The sequence below is a fragment of the Cervus elaphus genome, chromosome 6 (genome assembly GCF_910594005.1).
Source record: "Cervus elaphus chromosome 6, mCerEla1.1, whole genome shotgun sequence".
Taxonomy (NCBI): Eukaryota; Metazoa; Chordata; class Mammalia; order Artiodactyla; family Cervidae; genus Cervus; species Cervus elaphus.
Window position 1 is genome coordinate 38,354,536 of NC_057820.1, and position 26,707 is coordinate 38,381,242.

The 26,707-nt window shown below is 35.8% G+C and overlaps 1 protein-coding gene across 12 annotated transcripts in view; it reads right to left on the bottom strand.

Moving 5' to 3' along the window:
• Positions 1 to 26,707, bottom strand: part of ADGRL3 (adhesion G protein-coupled receptor L3) — a 923,733-nt gene that overhangs the window by 296,231 nt on the left and 600,795 nt on the right. For 9 of the 12 annotated variants that reach the window (XM_043906659.1, XM_043906658.1, XM_043906651.1 and 6 more), the window contains 2 exons: positions 18,038 to 18,052; positions 14,851 to 15,651 (listed from right to left, as the gene is read on the bottom strand). In XM_043906659.1, the coding sequence (XP_043762594.1) occupies positions 14,851 to 15,651; positions 18,038 to 18,052 (816 nt within the window). The remainder of the gene's footprint in view (positions 1 to 14,850; positions 15,652 to 18,037; positions 18,053 to 26,707) is intronic. The other 3 variants (XM_043906657.1, XM_043906653.1, XM_043906649.1) reach the window with 1 other exon arrangement.

A 26,707-nucleotide genomic window follows, 5' to 3' on the forward strand; every position in this document is an offset into this window, starting at 1 on the left:
TGTTAATTTATTCCAGCTACCCAAGGTGAAGATGAATGGCACCTTGCTTTGCCAGGACAAGCCTGTGAGGGGATGTGTCCATCCTGTATTAGGCTACTGTTCTTTTCTGTCAACACACAGGTAGTAATTCTATGAGGACACAAAACAGGGTCATTTAATCAAAACAAAATGATGCATTTCACTCCCAGAACAGCCTTAGTTCAGAGAGAAGGTAGAGAGTATATCTTGCTCCACAGATTCTTAATGCATTAAAATAACATTCCTGCTAAGATACCACTTTTATTTACACCTTACGGAATCTAAAGTAGTGATATATTTTTTCAAACCCAGAATCACTTTTTAAAAATACTGTCCCCAGATCTCACTTGAGACTGAATCAACATCTTAGGGCTGTGATTTGAGAAAGATAGGAAATCTGCATTTTAAACTGTTCCCTTAGTGATTTATATAGCTTCTTTCAGACAGGGGGTTGGGAAACACTTATAGGCAATCAGAAATTTAGAAAGCAAAAAAAATTAAAAAAATAGTGTAATATTTTTATTATACTTTGTAGTATATACTACCCTACTTTATATAATTGAGGGATTATGGCCTATATAGTAATTCTCAAATTTAGCAGCCTGTTAAAAATAGGTTACTGAGTTCACCTCCAGATTTTCTGATTTGAAAATTTGGGGTGAAACCTGAGAACTTGCATTTTAAAAAATTTCTGTTGGACTATGCTTTGAGATCCATTATGCTATATAACTTAGGAATCACTTGCCTGTAACCTAATTGCAAATACTGAAATTTTATTATACAAAGAAATGCAAAAAGAGGCTTTAATTCATCAGAGTATTTAAACTCACTGATCTCTAGAACAAAATTATCTGCCAAAATAATTACATAAAACTGCAGCAAAACATTATAATAGTTTATCAACAGTTTTTAATATAATTACGCAAAGATAACAACCATTAGTGCTTCTCAGTCATCTAAAGTATTTCTTGGATATCTTATTTTAATGGAACTGTGATGTTGGAGAAGACTCTTGAAAGTCCCTTGGACTGCAAGGAGATCCAACCAGTCCATCCTAAAGGAAATCAGTCCTGAATATTCATTGGAAGGACTGATGCTGAAGCTGAAACTCCAATACTTTGACCACCTGATGTGAAGAACTGACTCATTTGAAAATACCCTGATGCTGGGAAAGATTGAAGGTGGGAGGAAAAGGGGACGACCGAGGATGAGATGGTTGTATGGCATCACCAACTCAATGGGCATGAGTTTGAGTAAACTCTGGGAGTTGGTGACGGACAGAGAGGCCTGGTAAGCTGCAGTCCACCGGGTCACAAAGAGTTGGTCACGACCGAGCAACTGAACTGAACTGAATAGTCAATATTCAATAAACGTACTTGTTTTCTACTTGTTAGAAAATATAAGCATGTTGTTCTTGTTTACTCGCTAAATTGTGTTCAGCTCTTTTGTGACCCATTGGATTATAGTCTGCCAGGCTCTTCTGTCCATGGAAGTTCCCAGGGAAGAATACTGGAGTAAGTTGCCACTTCCTTCTCCAGGGGATCTTCCCAACTCAAGGATTGAACCTGCGACTCCTGCATTGACAGGCAGATTCTTTACCACTGAGTCATTTAGGAAGCCCACAAAAAGGGGACAGTTGTATACATAAGAAAATAATACTGCATGTCATAGATGAGCAATTAACCTGCCTTCCTGTCAAAGCTAAAAGTAAAATATTTAAGTTGCATCTCTGATTAGGAAGGTTGACTCTTTTATTCAACTTCAATGCTGGTACACTTAAATACATGGTTCTCTTTTTATATTTTTCCCTTTTCAATTTTAATCTTTATAAACAACTGGTGAAAACTGGTGGTTTAAAAAGTTTAAAAGTCAAAATCAACAGAAAGTACCACCAAACCAAATAATGTCTCAGTAATCAAGGGGTAGAGGTAAAGTTTCTAGGAATACCCAATACTTTCAAGAACTACAAATTTTCTTCTATAGCAAAGGAAAAAAAAAAAAGCTAGAAATTGAGTAAGGCTTCCCCCTTTCAGTTTCATTCTCTCAAGAATATTTTGGCAGTTTCTTGTTTGTGTGTCCTAGTCACAAGTGGGTGAGAATCAGTTAGTTGGGCAATTGTCCTGAACACAACTAGAAGGCCTTTTAATATCTCATCATAGACTTCTAAAGATTATTATATTCCAATAATGTGCAATATTAATTTTAAGAAATGTGTTTCATATATTTTGAAGACTGCACATATTCACTACAGAAATTTGGAGAATCCCAGCTCAAATCTGAACCAATAAGAAATTAACTGGTTAAGACTTTGCGCTCCCAACACAGGGTACATGGGTTTGATCCCTGATGGAGGAAGATCCTGCAAGCCTCATGGCAAGGCCAAATAAAAAGAACTAACTATCATTAAAACTTTGGATTCTATGCTTGTGAATAACTGTATTAGATATAATGAGTAGGTTTATTCCACATAAGGCATTTTTAAAAGCTTTGTATAAAATTTTTCAAATACAAATGAAAGTAGAAAAATGTATAATGACCTAAATTCCAAATCATTTAAACATGCTTTAAAAAGAATTAACAATACATAATGAACATTTCTCATATCATTAAATATTCTTATACCACAATACTTTTGTAGTTGTGTCATTTAAGCACTTGATAAGTGTTCTAATACTTGTATATAAGTTTAATGGGAAAGTACAAATCAATATATGTTTGGGGAAAAAGTTCTCATGTAAATGATTTACACAGGAGTAACTATAGAACTCTTTTTTAATACAAAGGAATTGTATCAGTTATTACACTCAATTTACATGAACTCATGTAGTTCTGTTATGTAATTAAATTACTGTAAAATTATACTTTGTAAAGGTACCATTTATTATGTACACTATACATCACACTATAACATATAATACTATCTCTGTACTTTGTAGGGATATATATATTTTTAAAACCTCATTATTTTTATAAACTACTACAGGAGATTCAAAATAGGTTTGGTAATATTTAATTTTACTTTAATAGATGGTTTTAGAATCTAACCCAATATACCTTTCAACTCCACTAGATAATTATTTTCTTAAATTCCTTATGTGATATTCTGTTCTGAAATACAATACTTTTATGGCACAAATCTCTTCTGACTAACTCAGCTTTTTCTATTGTAACTCAGAGAACTAAAACCTCAACCTTCATTCACATGTAAATCCTCTAGTTCCCTATTTGGTTTAGAAAATTTTATATTTTCCATGCTTTCAAAAACTGGGCATTTGAGCTTATGATATGGCATTGCAAGTTCTTAACTCGAACATGATCAACCAACTCAGTCATCCTGTTCAGTCCCTGAAGTATTTTGCCATGATCCTGACAGCTTAAAAATTATTATTATACTAAAAGTTGTTATAAGAATACAGAATATATGGCAGGTTAGAATGTACGGCAGGTTAATCTATTCATACTCAGGGGAAAATTCAGTGAAGGTGATATAAAATAAATTTGAAGCAATTAAATCTTAAGAATTGTTTAATATGCACAGTGGCTGAAACACATGAGTTACTATAATAAGTCACACTCAATTAAAATTTCAGAGTAAAATTTCCTTTTCTGACAAGAAAGAGCTTCTTTTACAAATAGTGCAATGATTTCTGAGAAAGAGTTACAGGAGTTAAAGGCTGTTGGTGCTTGGGAAACTGTAATCCTAGCTTCTTTGAGATATTATAGCCAGCGTGAAGCCAGATGGATGATATTACTAGAAAGAGTAAATCTCAGGATAAGATTTTTTCTTATTTATCATTTCATGGGTACCAGTACCTGACTTGGTATATTTCTTTCTAAGGTATAACTGATCACATAATGCTTCCCTCTACCTTCAACACTGACCTGGTGACTGAGATGGTAAATAATCTGCCTGCAACGCAGGAGACCTGGGTTCGAGCCCTGGTTTGGGAAGATCCAAGGAGAAGGGAACTGTTACACCTACTCCAGTGTTCTTGCCTGGAGTATTTCATGGACAGAGGAGCCTGGGGGCTTACAGTGCATGGGGTTGCAAAGAGTTGACTGAACTACTAACACTTTCACTTAACACTGACCAGGGCTTTTATAATCTTTGGTGCCAGTGAAGATAAATGTCACATTCATATCTCCTATTCCAACTGCTTATTAGTCACTTGGGCAACCTCAAACAAACCTTGCTCTCTTAGGACAAAAGTAAGAAAGTTTCCAGAAGCAAATCTAAAAGTGGATTTGCTAGTATTTGTGTGTGTTAGTCGGTCAGTCGTGTCTGACTCTTTGAGACCTGGTGGACTGGAGCCACCAGGCTCTTCTGTCCATGGAATTCCCCAAACAGTACTGGAATGGGTTGCCATTCCCTTCTCCAGGGTATCTTCCTGACCCAGGGATCAAACCTGGGTCTCCTGCATTGCAGGAAGATTCCTTACCATCTGAGCCACCAGGGAAGCCCCTTGCTAGTATATAAGGAATCACTTAGACATCGGTCTACTAAATGCATGCTTGCTCACTCAGTCTTACCTAACTCTTTTGCAACCTCATGGACTGTAACCCACCAGGCTCCTCTGTCCATGGGATTTCCCAGGCAAGAATGCTGGAGTGGGTTGTCATTGCTTCCTTCAGGGATCTCCCTGACTCAGGGATCCAACCTGTGTCTTCTGCACTGGCAGGCAGATTCTTTACCATCTAAGTCAACTGGGAAGCTCCACGGGCTCTACTCGATATTGCCGAGTTGCCCTCAAGAGTGGTTAACAACAATTTATATTTCAACCAGCAAGGCATAAGTACACCAAATTTTGTCTTTAATTTTATCCTTAACCACTTGAGGTTATTTCTTATACCAATCTTGGAAAAATAACATTTTAAAATTCATGCTCTTTCCCCACTTTCTTCTTGAAGTAAAAGAACCATTCATTTCTCATCCATTTATTTTTAGGAGAAAAATGGTTATTTCCCCCATTTCTTGCCTCATCACCTCCTTTCTTTTGTTTCTTCATTTTTCCCCCATTTTACTAATCTTGCTCATAGATAGTAACCGTAAAAGTATTGCTAGCAAAACATCTAGATTAAGAAAATGGAATTAATATAAGTTAAGTAAAATTAAATCTAATAAAGAGCCAGTCCCCAAATCTCTAAAGTCTTTTAAATTGCTCAGAATTTCTGCAAGTTTCTAAGTCTTCTAATCCTTCAATAATTAAGTCTGTTTCTTCAAGCATTTCTAAGAAGACACACACATATGCATGCACACGCACACACACAGAAAAACCATACACCATTATATCACATTCTACTGTATATTTGTGTGCATTACAATTTTTTCATTGTAAATACGAAGTGTCTCAGCTTCATGATTTACTTAAATAAACCTGGGCTTCTTTAAAGTTCACATCTACGTTCACAAACTGGGTTTCTCCAGACAGATGACATTACATTTCTGAGTCTTAGTTTTCACATCTGTACTTCACAGCATTGTTTTAAGTGTTAAACTATGTATGTGAAACCTAGTGCAATGTGGTGGGATGGCAGGTGCTTCTTTTAGAAAACAGAAGTGTTCTGGAATGATCTCTCCAATTCTCCAAATCTCTCTCCAGAAACACCTGTAGCTCCTCCATCCTACACCTTCTTCCTGACAAGCCCATGGCACCTAATTTTCTGAGAGCAGATCTCAGCCACGTGGGCAGAGTTCACGGGAAAGCAGCAGAGACTGCTTGCTCTTATCCTTCAGGCAAATGAAACCAGAGACCAAGGCGAGGAAGGTCTGCCTGTCTGACAGCGGCCCTGTGGTCCTACGCTGATACCGCTGGCCAAGCGCTGGGGCAAGGCAGATGCGAAGGAAGGCTCTACCCCGCTGCACGGACAGCAGACCCAGGGCCCTGTTCGCTGGGCGCTTTCTAACACTAGCTGCTGTGTGCTTGTCCTTGTTCTAAACGAGCTAGATGCGGCCTTGGCGCTTTGCATTTGCTACTTCACTTTACCTGCTTTACTTATATTCTATGTACTACCTCCACACTGCCTTCCTGCTTTCCCCTTGCTCCTTAACCATGGCACCTGTTTCCTTTTTAATTACCAACGGAGGCAACGCGACACAGTGGAAAGTCGGACAGTTAATACTTTAACTGCAACTCTGGACTATGCATGTGACATTTGAGTTATTTACTGTCCTCTGATCCTAAATTTCCTTAACTGCAAATGAAGCTAATGCTTTTTTGCAAGATTTTTGTTAGGATTAGATAATCTATGTAAAAGGCCAGAAAATAAAATACTCAAAAAATAGTAGCTAATCAGTAACACTGTTCTCTGATACACCGTCCCCCTTTCTCTTTTTGGTTCTTCTTCTAAGTTTTCCCTATTCTGTAAACTCCACGAGGGCAGGGTCAATGCCTGGCCTGTTCAACAGTGGTAACCACAGAGCATACCTCAGCTCCCTAAAGACATGTGTCTTGAAGGATGAAAGGAAAGAAGGAAGGGAGGAAGAAGAGAGAAAGGGGAAGAAACAACCTATTAATCATTGGACTTCCGAATTAAGCCCAGTTTGGCTCCCTCTCGGGAGCCGGCGAGAGAAACCGCGCCCGTGACAAGGTCTGGGTTCAAGAAGCTGGCACGCAAAGGCGTCTGGACCTCCGGGGGTTTCTCGGGACCGCCCCACCATCCACTCCCAGGCCTTCGTCCTTTCATCTTCTGATGCTTTCATCTTCTGATGCTTGGCGTTCTTCTATGTTCCCTAACAACTAGTCTGACTCTTACCTAAAATCCCTCTTTGAAACCTTTGCATGGCAGCAACACAGTCCCCGGGGGCACATGGGTCCCAATAAACAGGCCTATCTATCCCATAAGCAAAAGTAGATAGAGTCCATTACGAGATTGAGAAGATTCCTTAGGGTGTGATCAGGAGGGAATTCATGAGACCTCTGACCCTTCCGCCTGGGGCTGAGCTTCCCAAGGTAAGGTTTGTAGATGGCTTTTCACAGTTGACTAGCTGCTGCCATTGAATTGTTTAAAATTTAGTTATGTGTAGGTATTAACTGTTCTGGAAACTTATTTATGATGTAACCCATGATTATGCACCTGGTACAATCTTATCATTCCCCCCTCCTTAAACCTCTTTAAAGGATTATTGGTTTTAGGGTATATAAGCACTGATGTAAAAAAAATAAAGTAGTCTTGATCCTGCACTCAACCAAGACTCCACTCGCTTTCTCTTCTTCGCCGAGGCCGCTCACCCGAAGGGAACCCCTGGACTCCGCCAGGGCTGGACCCTGGCAGCTCCCTGCTGTGGCTTTCTATAGCGGGCTTGATTTTGTGCCTGAATTTCACTTTTCACCTCTATTTTAATATTTTTCAATTCCACTTTCAAGCTTCATCTCCACAAACAGGTTAAGGGATTTATTTTTTTTGTATCAAAATGAAGCATGAATTTTCAGAACTGCTCCCCACTATTATCATTGTTTCTCTAAGATTTATATTAGTGGGCTTCTCTATAAAATATAAAAATCTATTTTTAATATGCACATATGTATACTATATAGCAAAATTTTCATAGATTTTGAAAAGTTTGTTTTAAAAATTTTTAAAGTTTATCATTTTGTATTTTTATTGAACAAAGTGTTTACAAATAAAGTGCGATTTTTTCTCAGAGATAATTCTAAGCCATGAAATCAATAAATACCTAATTTCATGTGCATTTGTATGTTTTTGGTAGAATTTCATTTTTTAACAGTTTTAAAAATCCAAATTCTAAAGCTAAAATAGTTCAGTCACATGACAGTAGGTAATTTTAATTTGTGTCTTCTTTGGGGTAAGTGGATACATAGAGTTTGGCCAAGGATTTGTACTATGAAGGGCATGAAGAAAACCAGGAAGAATTATTATTAAAGTACATAATCCATTTGTTTTCAGGGATATCTGACAACATGTCTCATTTCATAAAATTATATAGCATGGTAGATTACTCCTGTAATTTAGGTATCTTAAATTTCTGGTCATTCATCATTATTATTTGAGAATTTAGCTTTGTGGTGTAAAAGTAGTTATTAAGAAGGAAATATTTTTCTGCTTCAATTTGTATTTTTGCTTGGCAATCCTATTCTGTTTGTTCATTGTATAGAATTAAAAAAAACAGAAAAATAAAGCAAATGTCAGACTTTACTATGTAATAAAGTCAGTTCTCACTTACCTATGGTAATATGGATAGAAGCAGAGTATTCTAAAGTGGGATCCCTTGATAACCAGAAATCCCATTTTAATCACTACTGCCAACCCTGACAAGACGCACTAATAATGAACAGCCAAACTGTTTCAGTTCCACCTGTCTGCCCTCTGGTGGACGTGCTAATGAGCAGTGAAATGGTTACAGAAAAGACAGCTGGTCTGAGTGGGAAGCTTATTCACAAGTAAGTCATCTTTTATGACTGTGAGCTACATGTAGAAATAATTTTGATTACTGTTCTAATAATTATACATTTTTCAGGGATGTCACTATGTAGGAAAAAATTAATAAAAATTTTGAACATTTTTATCCCTTGTATCTGTCTCCTTTATTAGGAGGATCACCTCTATGTGGGATGAAAGGCTAACACTGGGTTTGGCTGTAGAAACCCAGTTAAGTTTTGCTTTGTACAGGACTGAGATTTTGATATGAAGAGCCTGAAAAGCAGAGAGTGGCATTCTGGAAAGGTTTAGCCTTCAAATTACAAAGAAGTAAAATATAAAAAAATGTAAAAACAAACATAAGAGAATTCAGCTGACATTAAGTGGCAATAGAATAGCTTTTGCAAAACTTGTAAGTTTTGGCTGTGCTCCCTGAAAAGTCACCAGCAGCAATGCCCTTCCGGCAGCAGCTGTCACCAAAAGCAGAGAAGCACAGTGGAGAGAAGGAGAGAGGGCGCCTCTGCAGACAGCCAAACAGCTGACGCACAAAAATAAAGACCTGGGTGAAATTAGCAACAAGTAGCTGACTATTTTTTCCTTCTGTGAAGTTCACTCAGCTACTGAGATTTACATCAATTAAACTTTAGAGACAGTGTGGCATCTCGACTGGAACCATGAAGCAATCGCAACCTATATGCTGAGGGCAAGTTTGATTTAACATCCCACTACTTCCAGGCTCTATTTTGTGACTAGGATGCCACATATTTAAATAAACCGTCCAGGAAGCAGATTCAGCTACCTATTAAGCACGTGACAGCTTCAAAATGTTCAAGATTCTCTGCCCAGCATTCACATTACTCAGCTGTCAAAGTAAAGAGCTCAGATATATGATGTGAAAATTACATTTTAACGAGGTGTCATGTGTGTTTAAAGTTCTTATTCATCACTACATAGCCACAGCCTTTACTGGAGACACAAATGCACTTAATTAGCATATTATAAGGACAGAAGGTTCACCTTATCTGCATTATTAAACTGTTATGTGTAGGCTTTTTGTTGTTTTAGAATCTACTATCTTCAGCATATACAAAATAATTACATTTACATAATCTAAAATGGTTTTCAAAATTTGGATTGCATTTGGGAAGCAAAAGAGCAGGCACTAGACAGTAGTTACATGTTGTCATCTGATGTTCATACTGACTGCCTGGTATGTTTCACTAAATCTCAACCAACAGGGTTGTAGATCTGTCAGATGTCCTAATTTTAGGAATTTTGGCATTGGCCTTCTCTGAATATTCTTATTATCAACCTGTGCATATTTCTTCTTTCTTCAGGATGAAATAGTGGAAAATATTTGTATATTTGACAAAGAACATTGAGATTGTTCGGTTGACAGTTTAGAGACAAAATGAGAGAGTAAAAGATAATACCTCACATCTCTTTTTTATTAATGAATTATGAACTTAGCACAAGGTGATTTGAGAGGAAGAACTCCAAGAGTAAAAGTCATTCAACAGCAGTGAACTAAGGACAAGTAAAGTAACTACTTGATTCCCTCACATCAGACATATGAAGATATCAGGTAGAATTTTAGAATCATGATGGCAACATGAGAATCACTCAAATAACATGTGAAATAGCTAAGTACTGTTTGGAAATTTTAAAAGTATATCTTACAAAAGATAGCCATTGAAGGCAATGATGAATGCATAATTTATCATATTTTATAAGAGAGGAAAAAAGCTCAGTTAAAAGTACATTTTAGGAAAATTGTAGATTTGCTAGTCCTTGGCTCAGGAAAAAAAAAAAAAAGCAATTTCACATATTTACTTTACAGCTCAGGTGGTAACACTTACAAGCATTTTAGATACTGGTGTCCAAAACTTAACCACCTATTCTGCAGACAAAATATATTTTCAAAGAAACACACTTATTCACTTGAATACACAGGTGCACTCAATGGATTCCATTTTCCATTTTCTCTAAGCTGAAAAGATTCATGCAATTCATCAATGGGAAAATCTGAGATGTTCTGAAAACAAAATCCATTGAACAGTTGCTCACTTTCTTTCCCATTGTAAAACTATTGAGTAATTCTATAATAACTTCTAGAAGAAAATGCACTAGGTGCTGTAACGTGCTTCGGCACTTCTTACCACACCAACCTTCCTTTATATTACCAAATATCACTACGATCTGAGTGAAGATAAGAAGTAAGTGTGTGTGGTGGGTGGGGAATAACTGGGGTGACTTCCAGATAATAACTTTCAGATCATAGGAGTGCATGGCCAACAGTGAAGGGGACTACCCGAGAAGCATATGTATAATCTTAATAAAATACATTTTTGGACTATTACTCCAATTACCATAATATTCTGAATAATAAGATATAAAATATGTATGTATATATTATAATTCATTGATTTATTTCTTAAATTATTCAGCAAATCTTCATAGACTATGTGATTTCACCACTGAAAACCAGAAACACTTTTTCGGAGAGCAGATCTATGGTAATTATCTAATCATGAGATCTACAAATTAGATTGCCATCTGGAGGGTGCCTGGCACATGGGGATACTGAGATCACTTCTATCAAGTGAATGAATTTGGACACATTGTTTCAGTAAGCATACTTTCCACTTCTAGTGTCACAGAAGAGACCATGACTTTGAAGTTCATGCTGCATTTTAGTAGTTGGTGATTTTTAAGAAAATTGTATGAACAGTAGTGCCTTAAGCCCCTCAGTTAGATAACATGGATAATAATGTTCCTTGTAGGGCTGGTATGTAATTTTATGTTAATTTTGCTATATCTATACATATATCATCTCATTAAAATCTAACAATAAACTTCATGGACTTTAGCCTGCCAGACAACTCTGTCCATGGAATCTCCAAGCCAGAATACTGGAATGGGTAGCCGTTCCCTTCTCCAGGGGATCTTCCCAACTCAGGGATTGAACCCAGGTATCCTGCACTGCAGGCAAATTCTTTATGAATGAACCACCAGGGAAGCTCAATCTTTGGACACAGGTATTATTATTATTATTATTTTACATTTTACAGTTGAGGTAACTAAGAGCAAGAGGCCCACAGTCAAACAAGCACTAGAGGCAGAATTAAAACCCAAGTCCTTTCTTTGGCTCCTAGACTCATGTTCAGAAGCAGTATGCTACCTCCATGGATGTTTCACCTGGGGATTTTTATACATCAGGGGAACATATTTGTCTCAACTTCCAATACCCAGATATTTTAATTTACAGAGTAGTTTTTTTGACCCTAAATATTTATAGTAAGTAAGTCTGTCCATACACAGACACATAAAAATGTCCATAAAAACAAATCAAAAGGAAATTTCTTTGAAAACTGTCACTGTAATGTATACTAAAGAGAAATCCTCAGTTGAAACTGTTTTTGAACAACTTCCATTAATACTAGTTGAAATTCTCATATTGATGCATAAAATGTACACATTCTTATTCTCTACTTTTTCTTTCTACCTCTCCACTGTAGTAACATACCAAAGTTCTAGCTTTTTAATTTGAGCATTCATACAAGAAAATTGGTCATTTTTCTTGTGATTACATATACAAGTTTAATACAGCTGAAGTCTCACTTTTTGGAAAACAGAAGCAATTTCACTGTCATTTAAAAAGAATGAAAACTGAATTTCCTGGATTAAGTTAGTGATTTGTTTCAAAAGCTGAGCTTTTTCATTTCTCAGTATTTGCCACTTTAATAATATCCTTTTAACAAATATGATAACTATTACAAGTGGGCAAGATGGCTCATAATCTAACTTCTATAAGCAAACACAATAAGTATTAAGCGAGTGGTATAATTTTCCTATGTCCATGATTACAATGAATTATCATGCATAGGGATACATGTATGGGATAAAAATATAATTTTATTAATGTATGCCAGAAATATTTTTGACAAGTCTCTAAATACATGGGGCTATAGTATCATCTTTAAGGATAATTTACAAAAAGTAAGTTAAGAATTTGCTTCAGTCCACTGAGTCAAAATCTGGAATGCTAATTAATTTAAACTTATCTATTAGTCTAAAAAATAATGCATGATTTTACCAATAAATAAAAATAAGGTATATCACTGCCCTTATTTCACTAACATTAAAAGATGACTATGTTACTATGTATCATTTTTTCTAAGGCAATTAGAAATTACTTTGGTTACAATTGAAAGTCAAAAAAGGCTAAGAACCACTCAACAATAGAGTTTCCACTGGCAAAATACTCAAGAATATCACAGATCTGAAAGAACTGTCTTCCCAGAATATTTCAGATGCTTAGCTTTTTAACTGAAATTAGGTTTCAGTTAAGGTTTAAGAAACCTTACCTGTACAGAGGTTAGCTAGGTCTAGGAGATTTTTCAGGACTAACAATGAGAAGTTACTTTTGCTGCCATTGAATATTAGGGTTTTTCTTCTATGAAAAGCAATTCAACATATATCAACATATATCAACATGCTGGTCATGGAAAGAACAGCTCTCACTCTTGTAGAAGCTTCTCAGTCATTAGAGAAAATGCCACCCAATTTGACATTCTATCATAGTGAGAAATAGAAAGGCATCCATTCATGCTTTCATCCATTCATTCATCAAAGAATTATTGAATCTTTATTATCTTTATGCTATACATTACACTAGGATCTAAGAAGGCAGAAATAATGTTCAGGTGAAAAATAATAAAAAAGATAAGTAAAGCAAGATTACTAGCTATATGGCACTTAGACTCTAATTGTATAAGATGATATGTATATAATGAAGTAAGTTAGTAAAGCAAAATGACATGCTAGTAAAAGCATGATAAAAACAATGCAGAAAATAAGAAACAATAACTTGTAAGAATGGGAAAAAAATGAACTTTGAATTGCTATGTCACTATCAAAATTCAGACACATATCTTAATTTTCCATTATATTTTATCAGAAGGAACAATATCATCACTGTTTCCATTAATTCAAGGAAATGGATGGGGAAACAATGAAAACAGTGAGAAACTTTATTTTTGGGGGCTCCAAAATCACTGCAGATGGTGACTACAGTCATGAAATTAAAAGATGCTTGCTCCTTGGAAGAAAAGCTATGACCAACATAGACAGCATATTAAAAAGCAGCGACATTACTTTGCCAACAAATGTCCATCTAGTCAAAGCTATGGTTTTTCCAGTAGTCATGTATGGATGTGAGAGTTGGACTACAAAGAAAGCTGAGCACCGAAGAATTGATGGTTTTGAACTGTGGTGTTGGAGAAGACTCTTGAGAGTCTCTTAGACTGCAAGGAGATCAAACCAGTCTGTCCTAAAGGGAATCAGTCCTGACTATTCATTGGAAGGACTGATGTTGAAGCTGAAACTCCAATACTGTGGCCACCTGATGTGAAGAACTGACTCATAGTAAAAGGCCCTGATGCTGGGAAAGATTGAAGGCAGGAACAGAAGGGGACGACAGAGGATGAGATGGTTGGATGCCATTACCGACTCAATGGACATGAGTTTGAGCAAGCTCTGAGAGCTGGTGATGATCAGGGAAGCGTGGCGTTCTGCAGTCCATGGGGTCACAAAGAGTCGGACACACTGAGACTGAACTAAACTGAACAATAAAATTGCTAGTTAAAATAATTTAACTTCTAAACTGTGATAGATCTGCTCAGTTACGCAACTAAAAATGTAAAAGATGGATCAATTCATGACTATCTTCAAACAATATTAAAAGTAATCAGTATTTCCTAGAGAAGAAAAAGATACTTTTAAAGAAAGGGAGTTGTAAAAAAAATAAATAAATAAAATAAAGAAAGGGAGTTGAAATGTCTTTTTTTTTTTTTTGCTGAGTTTTGTACTGTTTTTTCTTTAACAATTGAGATCTATTCTTTTATCTGTATCAGTTATGAACATTTTTCTGTATATATCAATTAGATACACTTATACATATGAACAAACTGACAATATTCCCAGTAGGGGTGGTCATATATGATGCGCTCAGTGAGTTGAATATATTGGTATAGAGCTCCTAAAAAATTATATCAAGCCAACCCTTTGGCATTTTCAAGTAGAGGGCACTTTGTAGGGCATGTCACAATTAATTAGGTGGGATGGCATTCTATTTTTGCAAAGGTTTTGTATAGTTCACTACACACACAGACACACAAACTAACTACCTGATAATGAAAATGCCCTTCAAAGAAGGGATGAAAGTTGGAGACTAGCTGCACAAAGGAGGAAAAGTTGGATTCTCATGCCTATAAATTTTTTTTTTTTACAGTGATTAACAGCAACATTTTTTAGCTAAAAAGAAAATGAAGAACTTTCAAAACACAGGCCAGAAGAAAAACCAGGAGAAAGAAGTCTAATCAAAATATACAATAAACTTACTAAGTTCAAGCTGTAAATAGTTCCCTTTAAAGTACCATCAAAAGTCAAACTTACCCGATCTACTATCCAGAGGTCCAAAATCCAAAGAATATTTCACGACGTGATAGTTATTCCATACATAAAGAAGGTTGTCCCTGGGGTTGTAATCCACAGCTGCTATGTACTGGTATGAATTAGGAAAGGGTACATCCACCAAACTGTCCTTACTTTGGTCGGTGTTGTAAATGTAGTCAATCTTATTTCCCGTGGCCTCATTATCATCATCCTCATAGACAGATTTGACCACATACAGAATTCCACATATCATGAATGCATTGGAAGCTGACCTTTTATCATATGCAGTATCCCACGTCCCTTCAATCCGGAGGGTGTAAGGGTTCAATTGACTAATGACAATTTTACCATTGTTTTGTTCTGTTGCATAGATTACCCATAGCCCATTCTCGTCCACTGCCAAGTCTATGTCAGATTTGCCTCCCCAACGGTAAGGGGAGGTATCATGGTAATTGGCATTTGCTATGATGGCTTCTCCACTCTTTATCCTAGTCCGCAAATCAAACTTCACTATGTTTCTGGTGCGCTCTTTATTGAAGAACAAAGCTCCATCATACACTACAAATCCCGTGCCATCCACCCTGTGAGGGAGCTTGTAGGTGGTAGTTGGCCTTCCAGCAATGAAGTCATCCTTGGATGAGTACTCAGTCAGGGTGTCAGTTCTGTAGGGGGTCCAGGGCATATAATAAATCTTGTCAGAAGCCTGCAGAGGGTCTTTGCACCATGCCCCAGACTGGTGGTCGGATTCAAACAAATGTTCACTCTGGTATACTCCTTTTAGTAGTCCAGGACAAAGAAAAACTGTCAATTGGGAAAGAGTCAAAATAATAAATATATTAATTTACATATTTTGTCATATGTTCTTACTTTTCACCAACTGGAATTCAACTCTAATAAGAAATACCCACCACCACTTAATTATTTTGCTGTATTCTTCGGAGAACGTATTTTTCCACATTAATTTTGACATTTCTTTAGAATCATTCTGATTTGATTTGCTCATGAAATTTGGCCTTTTCATGAGTGGCTGTGCTTTTCTTTGCATTTTACCTTTGCAAGAGTGTTGCAATAATTTTGGATATGCTATCTATATAGATGTGACTTATGTCTGTGTATTCTATAAACATATAACAAATATAAACATTTACATGTGATGGTTTCATATATCTTATTTGAAAGTTTTTTAAAAATATTGCTTTCACTCTGATGCTAGTAACTACTCTATACTTATCATTAAGAAGCAAATGAAAATACAATAGTAATTAAAATACATAATAAGGGAAAAGAAAAACTTTGTGATACAGGCCACTGAATCTTAAGGAAAAAAGCCCTTAAAGCCGCTACAGCACACACAGAGCATGCAACTCACACAATTAAAAATGAGTGATGGATGGATACTGGAAGGAAAAAGAGAAAGGAAGAAAAAGAAAGGAAAGAAGAAATAAGGGAAGAAGAAAAGGTGAAAAGTTACAGAGAAGAACCCAAGATCTAGATTTTAATCAGTTAAAAATGTCCTGTTAAGTACAGTAGAATTGGAACTTAAAAACATGTACCTTTTACTGTTACATGAGAAGAACATTAAAAAAACAAGATTACTTGCTACAATATTTTGCTGCTCATACTTCAGACTGAAAATGGGCAGGAATTGTCTGATTCATTTTATTTTTAATATGATTCAGTAGCACATCATGTGAGTGGTGGTAAGGAAAGCTTGACTGATTCATCTGTAACAATGGGGCTAAAAAGCAATGTTTCCCAAAAGGAGGTCCTTGAAATACCTATTTATATGGTTTAGATATATAATACACAGAAAAAAAAACAAAACCCCACAAAAACAGGGATTCCTAGCCACACATGCTTAAGAAATATCTAACTAAAATAATATCAAGATTCTAAGTGCTGAGGTACATTAGTGACTCTTCAAGGTAGAAGAGGGGAGTGTGAGCAAATTTCCACAAATTAATTTGATCACAGAACCCTTTCTACAGAGCCTGATGGGATTTAATTTTCTCTTGAACCTGCTATGGGAAACACTGCTCCAATATTTTTGCAGAGCAAACACATTGAAAAATAATCATGCAGTCCACTGTTATGTTTGAAATGATTAGAAGTATATTGGGAAGAGAAATTAGGAAATCACAAGAAATTTGGAGGTTGACCCGTATTTTAATGATTAAAGTATTATTCTCTTGATATTAGTGATTAGCTCTTTAACAGCAATTTTAAACCTACATCTAAGAGAAAATCTAAGATGAAACTCAACTAGGGTTTGCAGGTTATTAAAAACAAAAGTACATTGTTAAAATGTCCAGTTTCAATTTTGGGAAGAGACATTTAGGGGGAAATTTAACTGTCAAAATCTTCCATAGCAAGGATAGAGGGCCATCATCAAATTATACTTAATAATAAAATTCATTATTGGAAGAATTTTTCAGGACTCTAGTATAATGTCTGGGCTTCCCAGGTGATGCTGGTGGTAAAGAACCCACCAGCCAATGTGGGAAACATAAGAGACTCAGGTTCAATCCCTGGGTCAGGAAGATCCCCTGGAGGAGGAAATGGCAACTCATTCCATCTTCTTGCCTGGAGAATCTCATGGACAGAGGAGCCTGGCGGGCTACAGTCCATAGGGTCACAAAGAATCAGACACGACTGAAGTGACTTAGCACACACACAATATGATGTCTATAATTATAAAGGATGGATAGGTATTATTGTCAAAATTGTATATAAACTTTATATTAGTTAATAATCAGCCCTTGCTTACAAAAGTAATTTATTTTAATGTATTTCAGAAAACCATCTCCCCTTTTCCCTTAATAGATAAAAATCAAAAGAACAGGGAATCACTCCAGAGCTATGGAAAATCATCTAGTATAGAAAATAAAAACAAATCTGAAGCAGTCATTATGCGTCAGAATCTACTGGATTTCTAACTACTCATTTAAAAATAAAGAGGAATAAAATGCATGGTTGAAAACTTTACAGTATTAAACTGTTTTAGGATAAAAATAATCAAACCGGCACTGGTCAGTACAACAGATTAAAGTGAAGTTGAGCAGCAGAAGTAGTAAATAAATTTTCAGAAAATAGATAAAAATTAATAACAATTATTTTAACTAGATGTTAAACTGTTAAATAACTTAGCCTATAAATAGTATATAATTTATGAAAGGTATTTAATTACCTTTTTGTTCCACTTCTATTGGAGAGAGAGAAGTAAAGAGAGAAAGGAGAAAAGAGAATAGATTAATGGTACGATATTGGCCAAGCACTTTTTATTCACCTCTTGCAAACTGAAAGTAAATAATTTATTGCACTCAAACTTGATTTATTGAACATTATGTTTTTCTTAAAAGAACCCATTCCTCTATAAAATTATTTTTTAAGAAACAACCACATTATAAGCTTAAAAATACAGTACAAGCTTGAAAAAAAATAAGGCAAAAGTTAATCAAGCTAAGATTGAATTAACATATCATTCTAAACTATAGACACAGGAAATACAATACTCATAATAATAACACAAGGATTTTCTATTTGAAAGATAGGTTGGTAATTATACACAGAAAGCTTTCAGATAGTTTGGATAGTCTCATTTATTAATTATTGTTTATACCACAACTTAACAAAATAGTCTTGCTTTTTACCCATCTCAAGAATTGATCTCTTTGGAAGAAACTACTTTGTAACTAATCTCTTAGGGCCTAATATTTTCTATAGTTAATGAAAAATGTACCTTGTGAGGTGACCCATTAACAGGAAATGCTGTCATCCTGAATAAATATATTTAGAATCCTTACTGAAGAAGCTTTTCTTCCTCCCACTCATCAATATTTTATATTACTGTGGAAAAATACTATCTTCAGGAAAATATATATCCAAAGGTTGATACAAATAATGAGCCACCTGCTCTGGGCTTTTCTGAAATTCTAAAGCAAGTCTTTCAACAAACTCTTATAAGAAGAAATTGAGATTCTCAAACATGTTATGGTTATGTATCTTTCAAATTAGCTTCCATTATTATTTTAAGGTATCAGTTATTACAAGTAGAGGAAAATTCTGGGAAACTGTAACATATTCATGAAACTCATCAAGCGACATCTTCTTTTCTAATTAATATTGGTCTCATTAGGGAGAATTTGCCGAGATCACAACAAGGAAACAAACAAACAAAAAAGGATCAATGGGGGAAAAAACAGGGAAAGACTCAACAAAGAATGGGCTCATAATACAAACATTAAAAAGAAAAAATAATTGGTTCCAAGTGATATAAATCTAAGACAATTTCAGTGGAAGGGATAAACTGAGCTACTATGTACAATAAATAAAACTCTAGGAAAATTTTAAAACAAAGGAGAAATATTTTTTTGGATATTTACTTCCAGGTAAGATTTTGTGCTTTGACCTAAGCTCATGTCTTCAATTACCAGCAAAATCACACTCATTTCTCTCCTTGACTTTTCTGAAAGCTCAAAATCACATGTGTTAGAAGACAAAAATGGTATATATGAAAACGTATGTTTAGGAAGTTGTAAATGGGGTTATCCTTTTTAAGATATGTCTTTAATTTACAAATCTTATTTTTAACAGTATTTTTAGGACTTTTTAAAAAAACCTCTATGATAATCATATTATTTTTTTACTTATCATCATCATTAATTAAACCTATATCAAGTAAATGTAGTATTTACTGGACTGTATACTTCAATATAGTTCACTTAACTACTTTACCTAAGAGATGAACTTCTTGCTATGATTAGATTACTAACACACCTGAGCTCAGACTGACAACTAGAAGAAATGGAAGTAAGAGCTTTAAAAATTAATCTATAGTCTCAGGAAGTTTGTACTGGAGGCTCATTTCACAATGATAGTGGAGGCTGAGAGTGGTGTCTTACACTGAAGATAATATTTGTCAAGGACTATTCTACCAGGGGATTAATAGAACTAATTTCATTCTTTGGAATAGTTCTAGATATTTGGATTATACATGAAGCTGTTTATATTATACCACATAAAATGTACAATCATACAACTTTAGTTTTATTCCATATAAAATTCATCTTATTTTTGTGTGCAATTACCCTAACTTCTTGGTGACTAGTATTTCTCTCTCCAACAAATGCTTAATGAGCAAGATGGATATGTGGCAAAAAGTATTAATAGGTATTTATTACAATTTATAACTACTACCTTAAAGTTTAATGGAGATTTTTATTTTTCAAATAAATTTTACTTTTATTTTCTCAACAGTCATTAGGTAAAGTTTAACTTCTAATTCTCTGGTCCTGGTTTAATTTGAAGAAACTGTCATAAACTGTAGCCCAAGTAATGTGCCTCTGGCACTGCTTGTGACTTAAAATTAAGATTTATTAGGCAATTCTATTTCAGAGAAAATTATTATGGTGTTGCTTATGTCATGACTGGCTGTACCTCATTCATCATTTACTTGCCATTTCTAAGACTAAAGTAAAATAATCCTATAATTTAAGTTGAAATAAGTACATACAAATCATATTCCCATCACAAAAACTAGTATGGCAAACATAATTTGTCACTGAAAAGCTAAGTAACATTTAGGATTCTCCAGTTACTGTTCATCATCTAATTCTGATTCTAGATGCTTCCCTCACCTGAGAAATATATGCAAACAAACTGCCTGCATATAAAAACCATGCTTACCCCTGAATCTTTCACAAGCTCACAATGCCTGGCACGTAATGTATATCCAATGAACAACCGCTGAATTAATACACAATCCACATAGAGATAATTAATTCTGTTTTGTAGATATTTAAAGCATGTGATAAGAAGAAGAAAAAGGCAAAGAAGAATCTGGATTTGCTATATAGAATCACACATGGGATGCATATCTGTATGATGTCTTTGAAAATTTTAAAGGATGAGGAGGAAAGTAAAATTTATAAGCAATTTGCATCTTCAACTCATTAAATGTAAAACCAGAGGAAAAAAGGAAAAGAAAAAAAAAAAAAGCATGGTCTTGAGGTTATAATGGCAAGAGAAATTTGTCACTATAAAGCAGTCTATGACAATCTAGAAACACAAGTGGAAAATACTCCCTTTATTCTCTCTGTTATGGGATCATGAATAAATGAATTGTATGATGACAACCCTGCTAGGTCTTCTTCAGGACCTCTTGTCTGTTACTCTGATCCAATATCCTGAATTCTGACATTTTAGCTGTTGCTGTTCATTTCCAAACCTCCTTGGAAGTAGTTTCTCTACTTTTCTGCCTTCAATTTTAATACCCAAACTACTTTTTTAATTCATGCAACCTCCATAAATATGTTTATATATTGCCTTAAAGTGCTTTTCTTGTTGTCCTTTGTCAAACTTAATGTCACAAGCTACATCCTGTGGTTAGCTACAGGGCAAATTCAAATTAAGGGTAACCCCATTCTGAATAAAAGGAAGAAACAGAAAGAAAAAAGACTAGCAGATTTCCCCTTCATTCCACAACAATTCATAAAATATAATACAGTCATGTTATTGCTTAGAAAAAATAAGATGTTATTAGTTCTATATTCGTTCTGTTCATATCTGTACCATATGCAATATTTGGGATTGTGTTCTTTAATTAGAAAACGTATGGATGAGAGAGCATATGCATGCATTGCCAACTTTTTTCAAATAGTGTTACAAATTACAGAGAAATAAAATTGTCGCATGCCAAAAATTGTTAGAACTAAATTGCCATAACTGAGAACTATGAAATTATATTTAATGCTAATGCAGCTGAAAATTTCTTTTCTCTGCAAGTCATACAACCCATTTTCTATCTAAAATTTAAACATTCTAAATGAGCAGAATGTTATGCAATAATGCATCTAATCTAATATATAGAAATGACATTTATGAAGAGAATAAGATAGTTATAAAATATTAAACAATTATAAACAAATATTTTCATTATTGAAATGTAGTAGTATTTTGAAACAATCTCATTTCTTGGTTACATTTGGCTTAGATTATTAAAATGCACTTGGGTACACTTTTCACAGGACAGCAAAAACAACTCAGCAAAAACACAACCGGGAGCTGACTGTGGCTCAGATCATGAACTCCTTATTGCCAAATTCAGACTTAAATTGAAGAAAGTGGAGAAAACCTCTAGACCATTCAGGTATGACCTAAATCAAATCCCTTACGATTATACAGTGGAAGTGAGAAATAGATTTAAGGGACTAGATCTGATAGAAAGAGTGCCTGAAGAACTATGGACAGAGGATCGTGACACTGTATAGGAGACAGGGATCAAGACCATCCCCAAGAAAAAGAAATGTAAAAAAGGAAAATGGCTGTCTGAGGAGGCCTTACAAATAGCGGTGAAAAGAAGAGAAGCAAAAAGCAAAGGAGAAAAAGAAAGATATACCCATTTGAATGCAGAGTTCCAAAGAATAGCAAGGAGAGATAAGAAAGCCTTCCTCAATGATCAATGCAAAGAAATAGAGGAAAACAATAGAATGGAAAAGACTAAGACATATCTTCAAGAAAATTAGATACACCAAGGGAACATTTCATGCAAACATGAGTTCGATAAAGGATAGAAATGGTATGGACCTAACAGAAGCAGAGGATATTAAGAACAGGTGGCTAGAATACAGAGAAGAACTATACAAAAAAGATCTTCATGACCCAGATAATCATGATGGTGTGATCACTCACCTAGAGCCAGACCTCCTGTAGTATGAAGTCAAGTGGGCCTTAGGAAGTATCACTATGAACAAAGCTAGTGGAGGTGATGGAATTCCAGTTGAGCTATTTCAAATCCTAAAAGATGATGCTGTGGAAGTGCTGCACTCAATATGCCAGCAAATTTAGAAAACTCAGCAGTGGCCACAGGACTGGAAAAGATCAGTTTTCATTCCAATCCCTAAGAAAGGCAATGCCACAGAATGCTCAAACTACCACACAATTGCACTCATCTCACACACTAGTAAAGTAATGCTCAAAATTCTTCAAGCCAGGCTTCAGCAATACGTAAACCGTGAACTTCCAGATGTTCAAGCTGGATTTAGAAAAGGCAGAAGAACCAGAGATCAAATTGCCAACATTCGCTGGATCATCAAAAAAGCAAGAGAGTTCCAGAAAAACATCTATTTCTGCTTTATTGACTTTGCCAAAGCCTTTGACTGTGTGGGTCACAATAAACTGTGGAAAATTCTGAAAGAGATGGGAATACCAGACCACCTGACCTGCCTCCTGAGAAACCTGTATGCAGGTCAGGAAGCAACAGTTAGAACTGGACATGGAACAATAGACTGGTTCCAAATAGGAAAAGGAGTACGTCAAGGCTGTATATTGTCACTCTGCTTATTTAACTTATATGCAGAGTACATCATGAGAAACGCTGGGCTGGAGGAAGCACAAGCTGGAATTAAGATTGCCAGGAGAAATATCAATAACCTCAGATATGCAGACGACACCACCCTTATGGCAGAAAGTGAAGAACTAAAGAGCCTCTTGATGAAAGTGAAAGAGCAGAGTGGAAAAGTTGGCTTAAAGCTCAACATTCAGAAAACTAAGATCATGGTATCTGGTCCCATCACTTCATGGGACCAGTGGAAGCAGTGTCAGCTTTATTTTCTTGGGCTCCAAAATCACTGCAGATGGTGATTGCAGCCATGAAATTAAAAGACTATTACTCCTTGGAAGGAAAGTTATGAGCAACTTAGACACCATATTCAAAAGCAGAGACATTCCTTTGTCAACAAAGGTCCATCTAGTCAATGCTATGGTTTTTCCAGTGGTCATGTATGGATGTGAGAGTTGGACTATAAAGAAAGCTGAGCACAGAAGAATTGATGCTTTTGAACTGTGGTGTTGGAGAAGACTCTTGAGAGCCCCTTGGACTACAAGGAGATCCAACCAGTCCATCCTAAAGGAGATCAGTCCTGGGTGTTCATTGGAAGGTCTGATTTTAAAGCTGAACTCCAATACTTTGGCCACCTGATGCAAAGGGCTGACTCACTGGAAAAGAGCCTGATGCTGGGAAAGTTTGAAGGCAGGAGGAGAAGGGGTTTACAGAGGATGAGGTGGTTGGATGGCATCACCGACTCAATGGACATGGGTTTGGGTAGACCTGGGAATTGGTGATGGAGAGGGAAGCCTGGTGTGCTGCAGTCCATGGGGTCACAAAGAGTTGGACACGACTAAGCCATCAAATTGAAGTTAACAAAGTGTTTTGATATGAATCACTTGCTTTTATTCTTTAAATGACAGTGTGACATGGTCCTGCTGCTGCATCACTTCAGTCGTGTCCAACTCTGTGCGACCCCATAGACGGCAGCCCACCAGGCTCCCCCGTCCCTGGGATTCTCCAGGCAAGAACACTGGGGTGGGTTACCATTTCCTTCTCCAATGCATGAAAGTGAAAAGTGAAAGTGAAGTTGCTCAGTTGAGTCCGACTCTTACTGACCCCATGGGCCGCAGCCTACCAGGCTCCTCCATCCATGGGGTTTTCCAGGGAAGAGTACTGGAGTGGGGTGCCATTTCCTTCTCCGGCAACATGGTCCTAGTTACTACCATATTAGACACAAAAGTCAACCAAAACTTAAAAGGTTTAAAAGCTTAACCAAGGTCAACACTGGTAGGTGGCAGAGTCCTAGCACTTGTCTAATATATACCGGTTCTCACAACATTTAAACTTAATGAAACACTATTGCGTTTTTGCTCTCCATTTCCTTTCTGTCATCAAAGCCAAGCAGGGGTGTAGAGGAGATAAATGACACAAATAGAATCTCCCTAAGGGCAGGCACTGTGTCTGCTATAAAAGCCAACATTTATCAAGCATGTTAATCAAACCAGTCAATCCTAAAATAAATCAACCCTGAATATTCATTGGAAGGACTGACGCTAAAGTTGAAGCCCCAATACTTTGGCCACTTGATGCGAAGTGCTGACTCTTTGGAAAAGAATCTGATCCTGGGAAAGATTGACGGCAAGAAGAGGAGGGGATGAGATGGTTGGATGGCATTGCCAAGTCAATGGACATGAGTTTGAGCAAACTCCAGGAAATAGCAGGCCTGGCATGCTGCAGCCCATGGGATTGCAAAGAGTCAGACATAACTGAGTGACTGAACAACAATTAAGCATGTACCATATGCCAATATTGCATATATACTAATTGAATCATCTCACAACAAACTTATGAGGTAGATATTCTCATTATCTTAAGTTTTCAAATGACAAAACAGGAACAAAGATATATGGCTCTTTTATTAAGTAGCAGTAGAATTCAAATTCAAAACCAAGTTCTGGTCTTATTCATCACTGCATCTTCAATACCCAGCACACAGAAAGAGCTCAATTAATATTTCTCCCACCACCATGCAATGATGAATTGTACTGTGGTATTTTCAAAGAAAGGAACTGAATGCCATAGTTTCCAGTGCTATCAGGCTTCAGAATGGTGATGTAATGTATCTCTCTGGAGAAGATAAAATAAAAGAAAAAGAAATGGCTTCCTCATTTCTTGGCCAAGGAAACAAAATATTTCTTATCACCAGAAACAAACCAGTGCTGAGTAACTCGTGTCCTATTAATTATTATTCTGAAGCAGAGAAAATTCTCTCCTCATGCATTTCACATCCACCAAGAAAATACAAAAGCACTTCAGTAAACAGAAATAAAAAGATCTGTGATGTTCATTAATTTTTGGTATACTGCGTATCAAAAATTCTGACAGACATCTGTCTCTTTCCGTAAATAAACTGCTAATACTTTTTTAATGAAAGACAAGGGTAATCTCTGAAGCTCAGCATCTAAACTGTGTTTTTAAATGATACCCGTGCACCAGTGAATAAAAGTGCTGCTCAATCAGCTTGTATTACAATGGCTTTATATAATGTGTTTCCTAAACTATCACCTCCTAATGAATTTCATCCTGGAGTATGTAGACTGAAAATATCAATAATTCATAAAATCCCTTCACTAGCCACATTATAATTTAAGCACTTAAATACAATATCTGTAGATGCCACAGAAACTGAGACTGTCTTTAAATTTGTATTAACTCTCTATTCCATTGATGGATCTGTAAAATCCTTCAAACTGTTAATTTAGATGCTTTCAATAATATGGTGCTACTGGTTGATTCTTTCGTGACTCCGTTGGTAATAACTTCTAGTAAAAAATAATAATTTTCAAAGTTATTATTGGTAACAGTAAAGTCAACATCACATTTGGTTCATCAAGGATGTACCCTTATCATAATGATTTGTCACACTATGTAACAACCATGTGGCAATTAGAGTTGTTAAAAAAGGCAGAGTCCCCTCAGAATGTCTTTGACTGTACATCCATATTTATATATTAGATCCACTAAAACTATTTGCTAAGTGCAAGGCCCTAAGAGATGTGAATACAGAAATCAGTAATAACAATCAAAATACCTAACAATTAACTGAACATGTACTGTGTGAATAATTATTCAGAAGATCATTTAATTGAATCCTCAAAAAGATGAACTTGGTTGTATTTTTATGGACATGTTAAAAAGGAGGTACGATTTCTGCCTTAGGGAAGCTTACAATCCAATAACTGGTGATTTTCAAAATACTTTTTTAGCAATGATAAGTTCTTTCTAAATGTCTTCAAAAGAACTGATATAGAAAGATAAAATAAAAAAAAGAAGAGAAGTGAACAGCAGAGAAAGGGGGAACTGTTACGAGAGACTGGAGTTACAAACACAAGGCATCACAGTATGACTGCGATCAAATTTCCTATGAAAAATGTCATCCATTTGCTCTTGAGAAAGATATTTTTGATTGACGCCTGTTACTAGGTTCTATGGCTCCAGCTCTGTATATTTAAAAATAAAATATATTTCAAA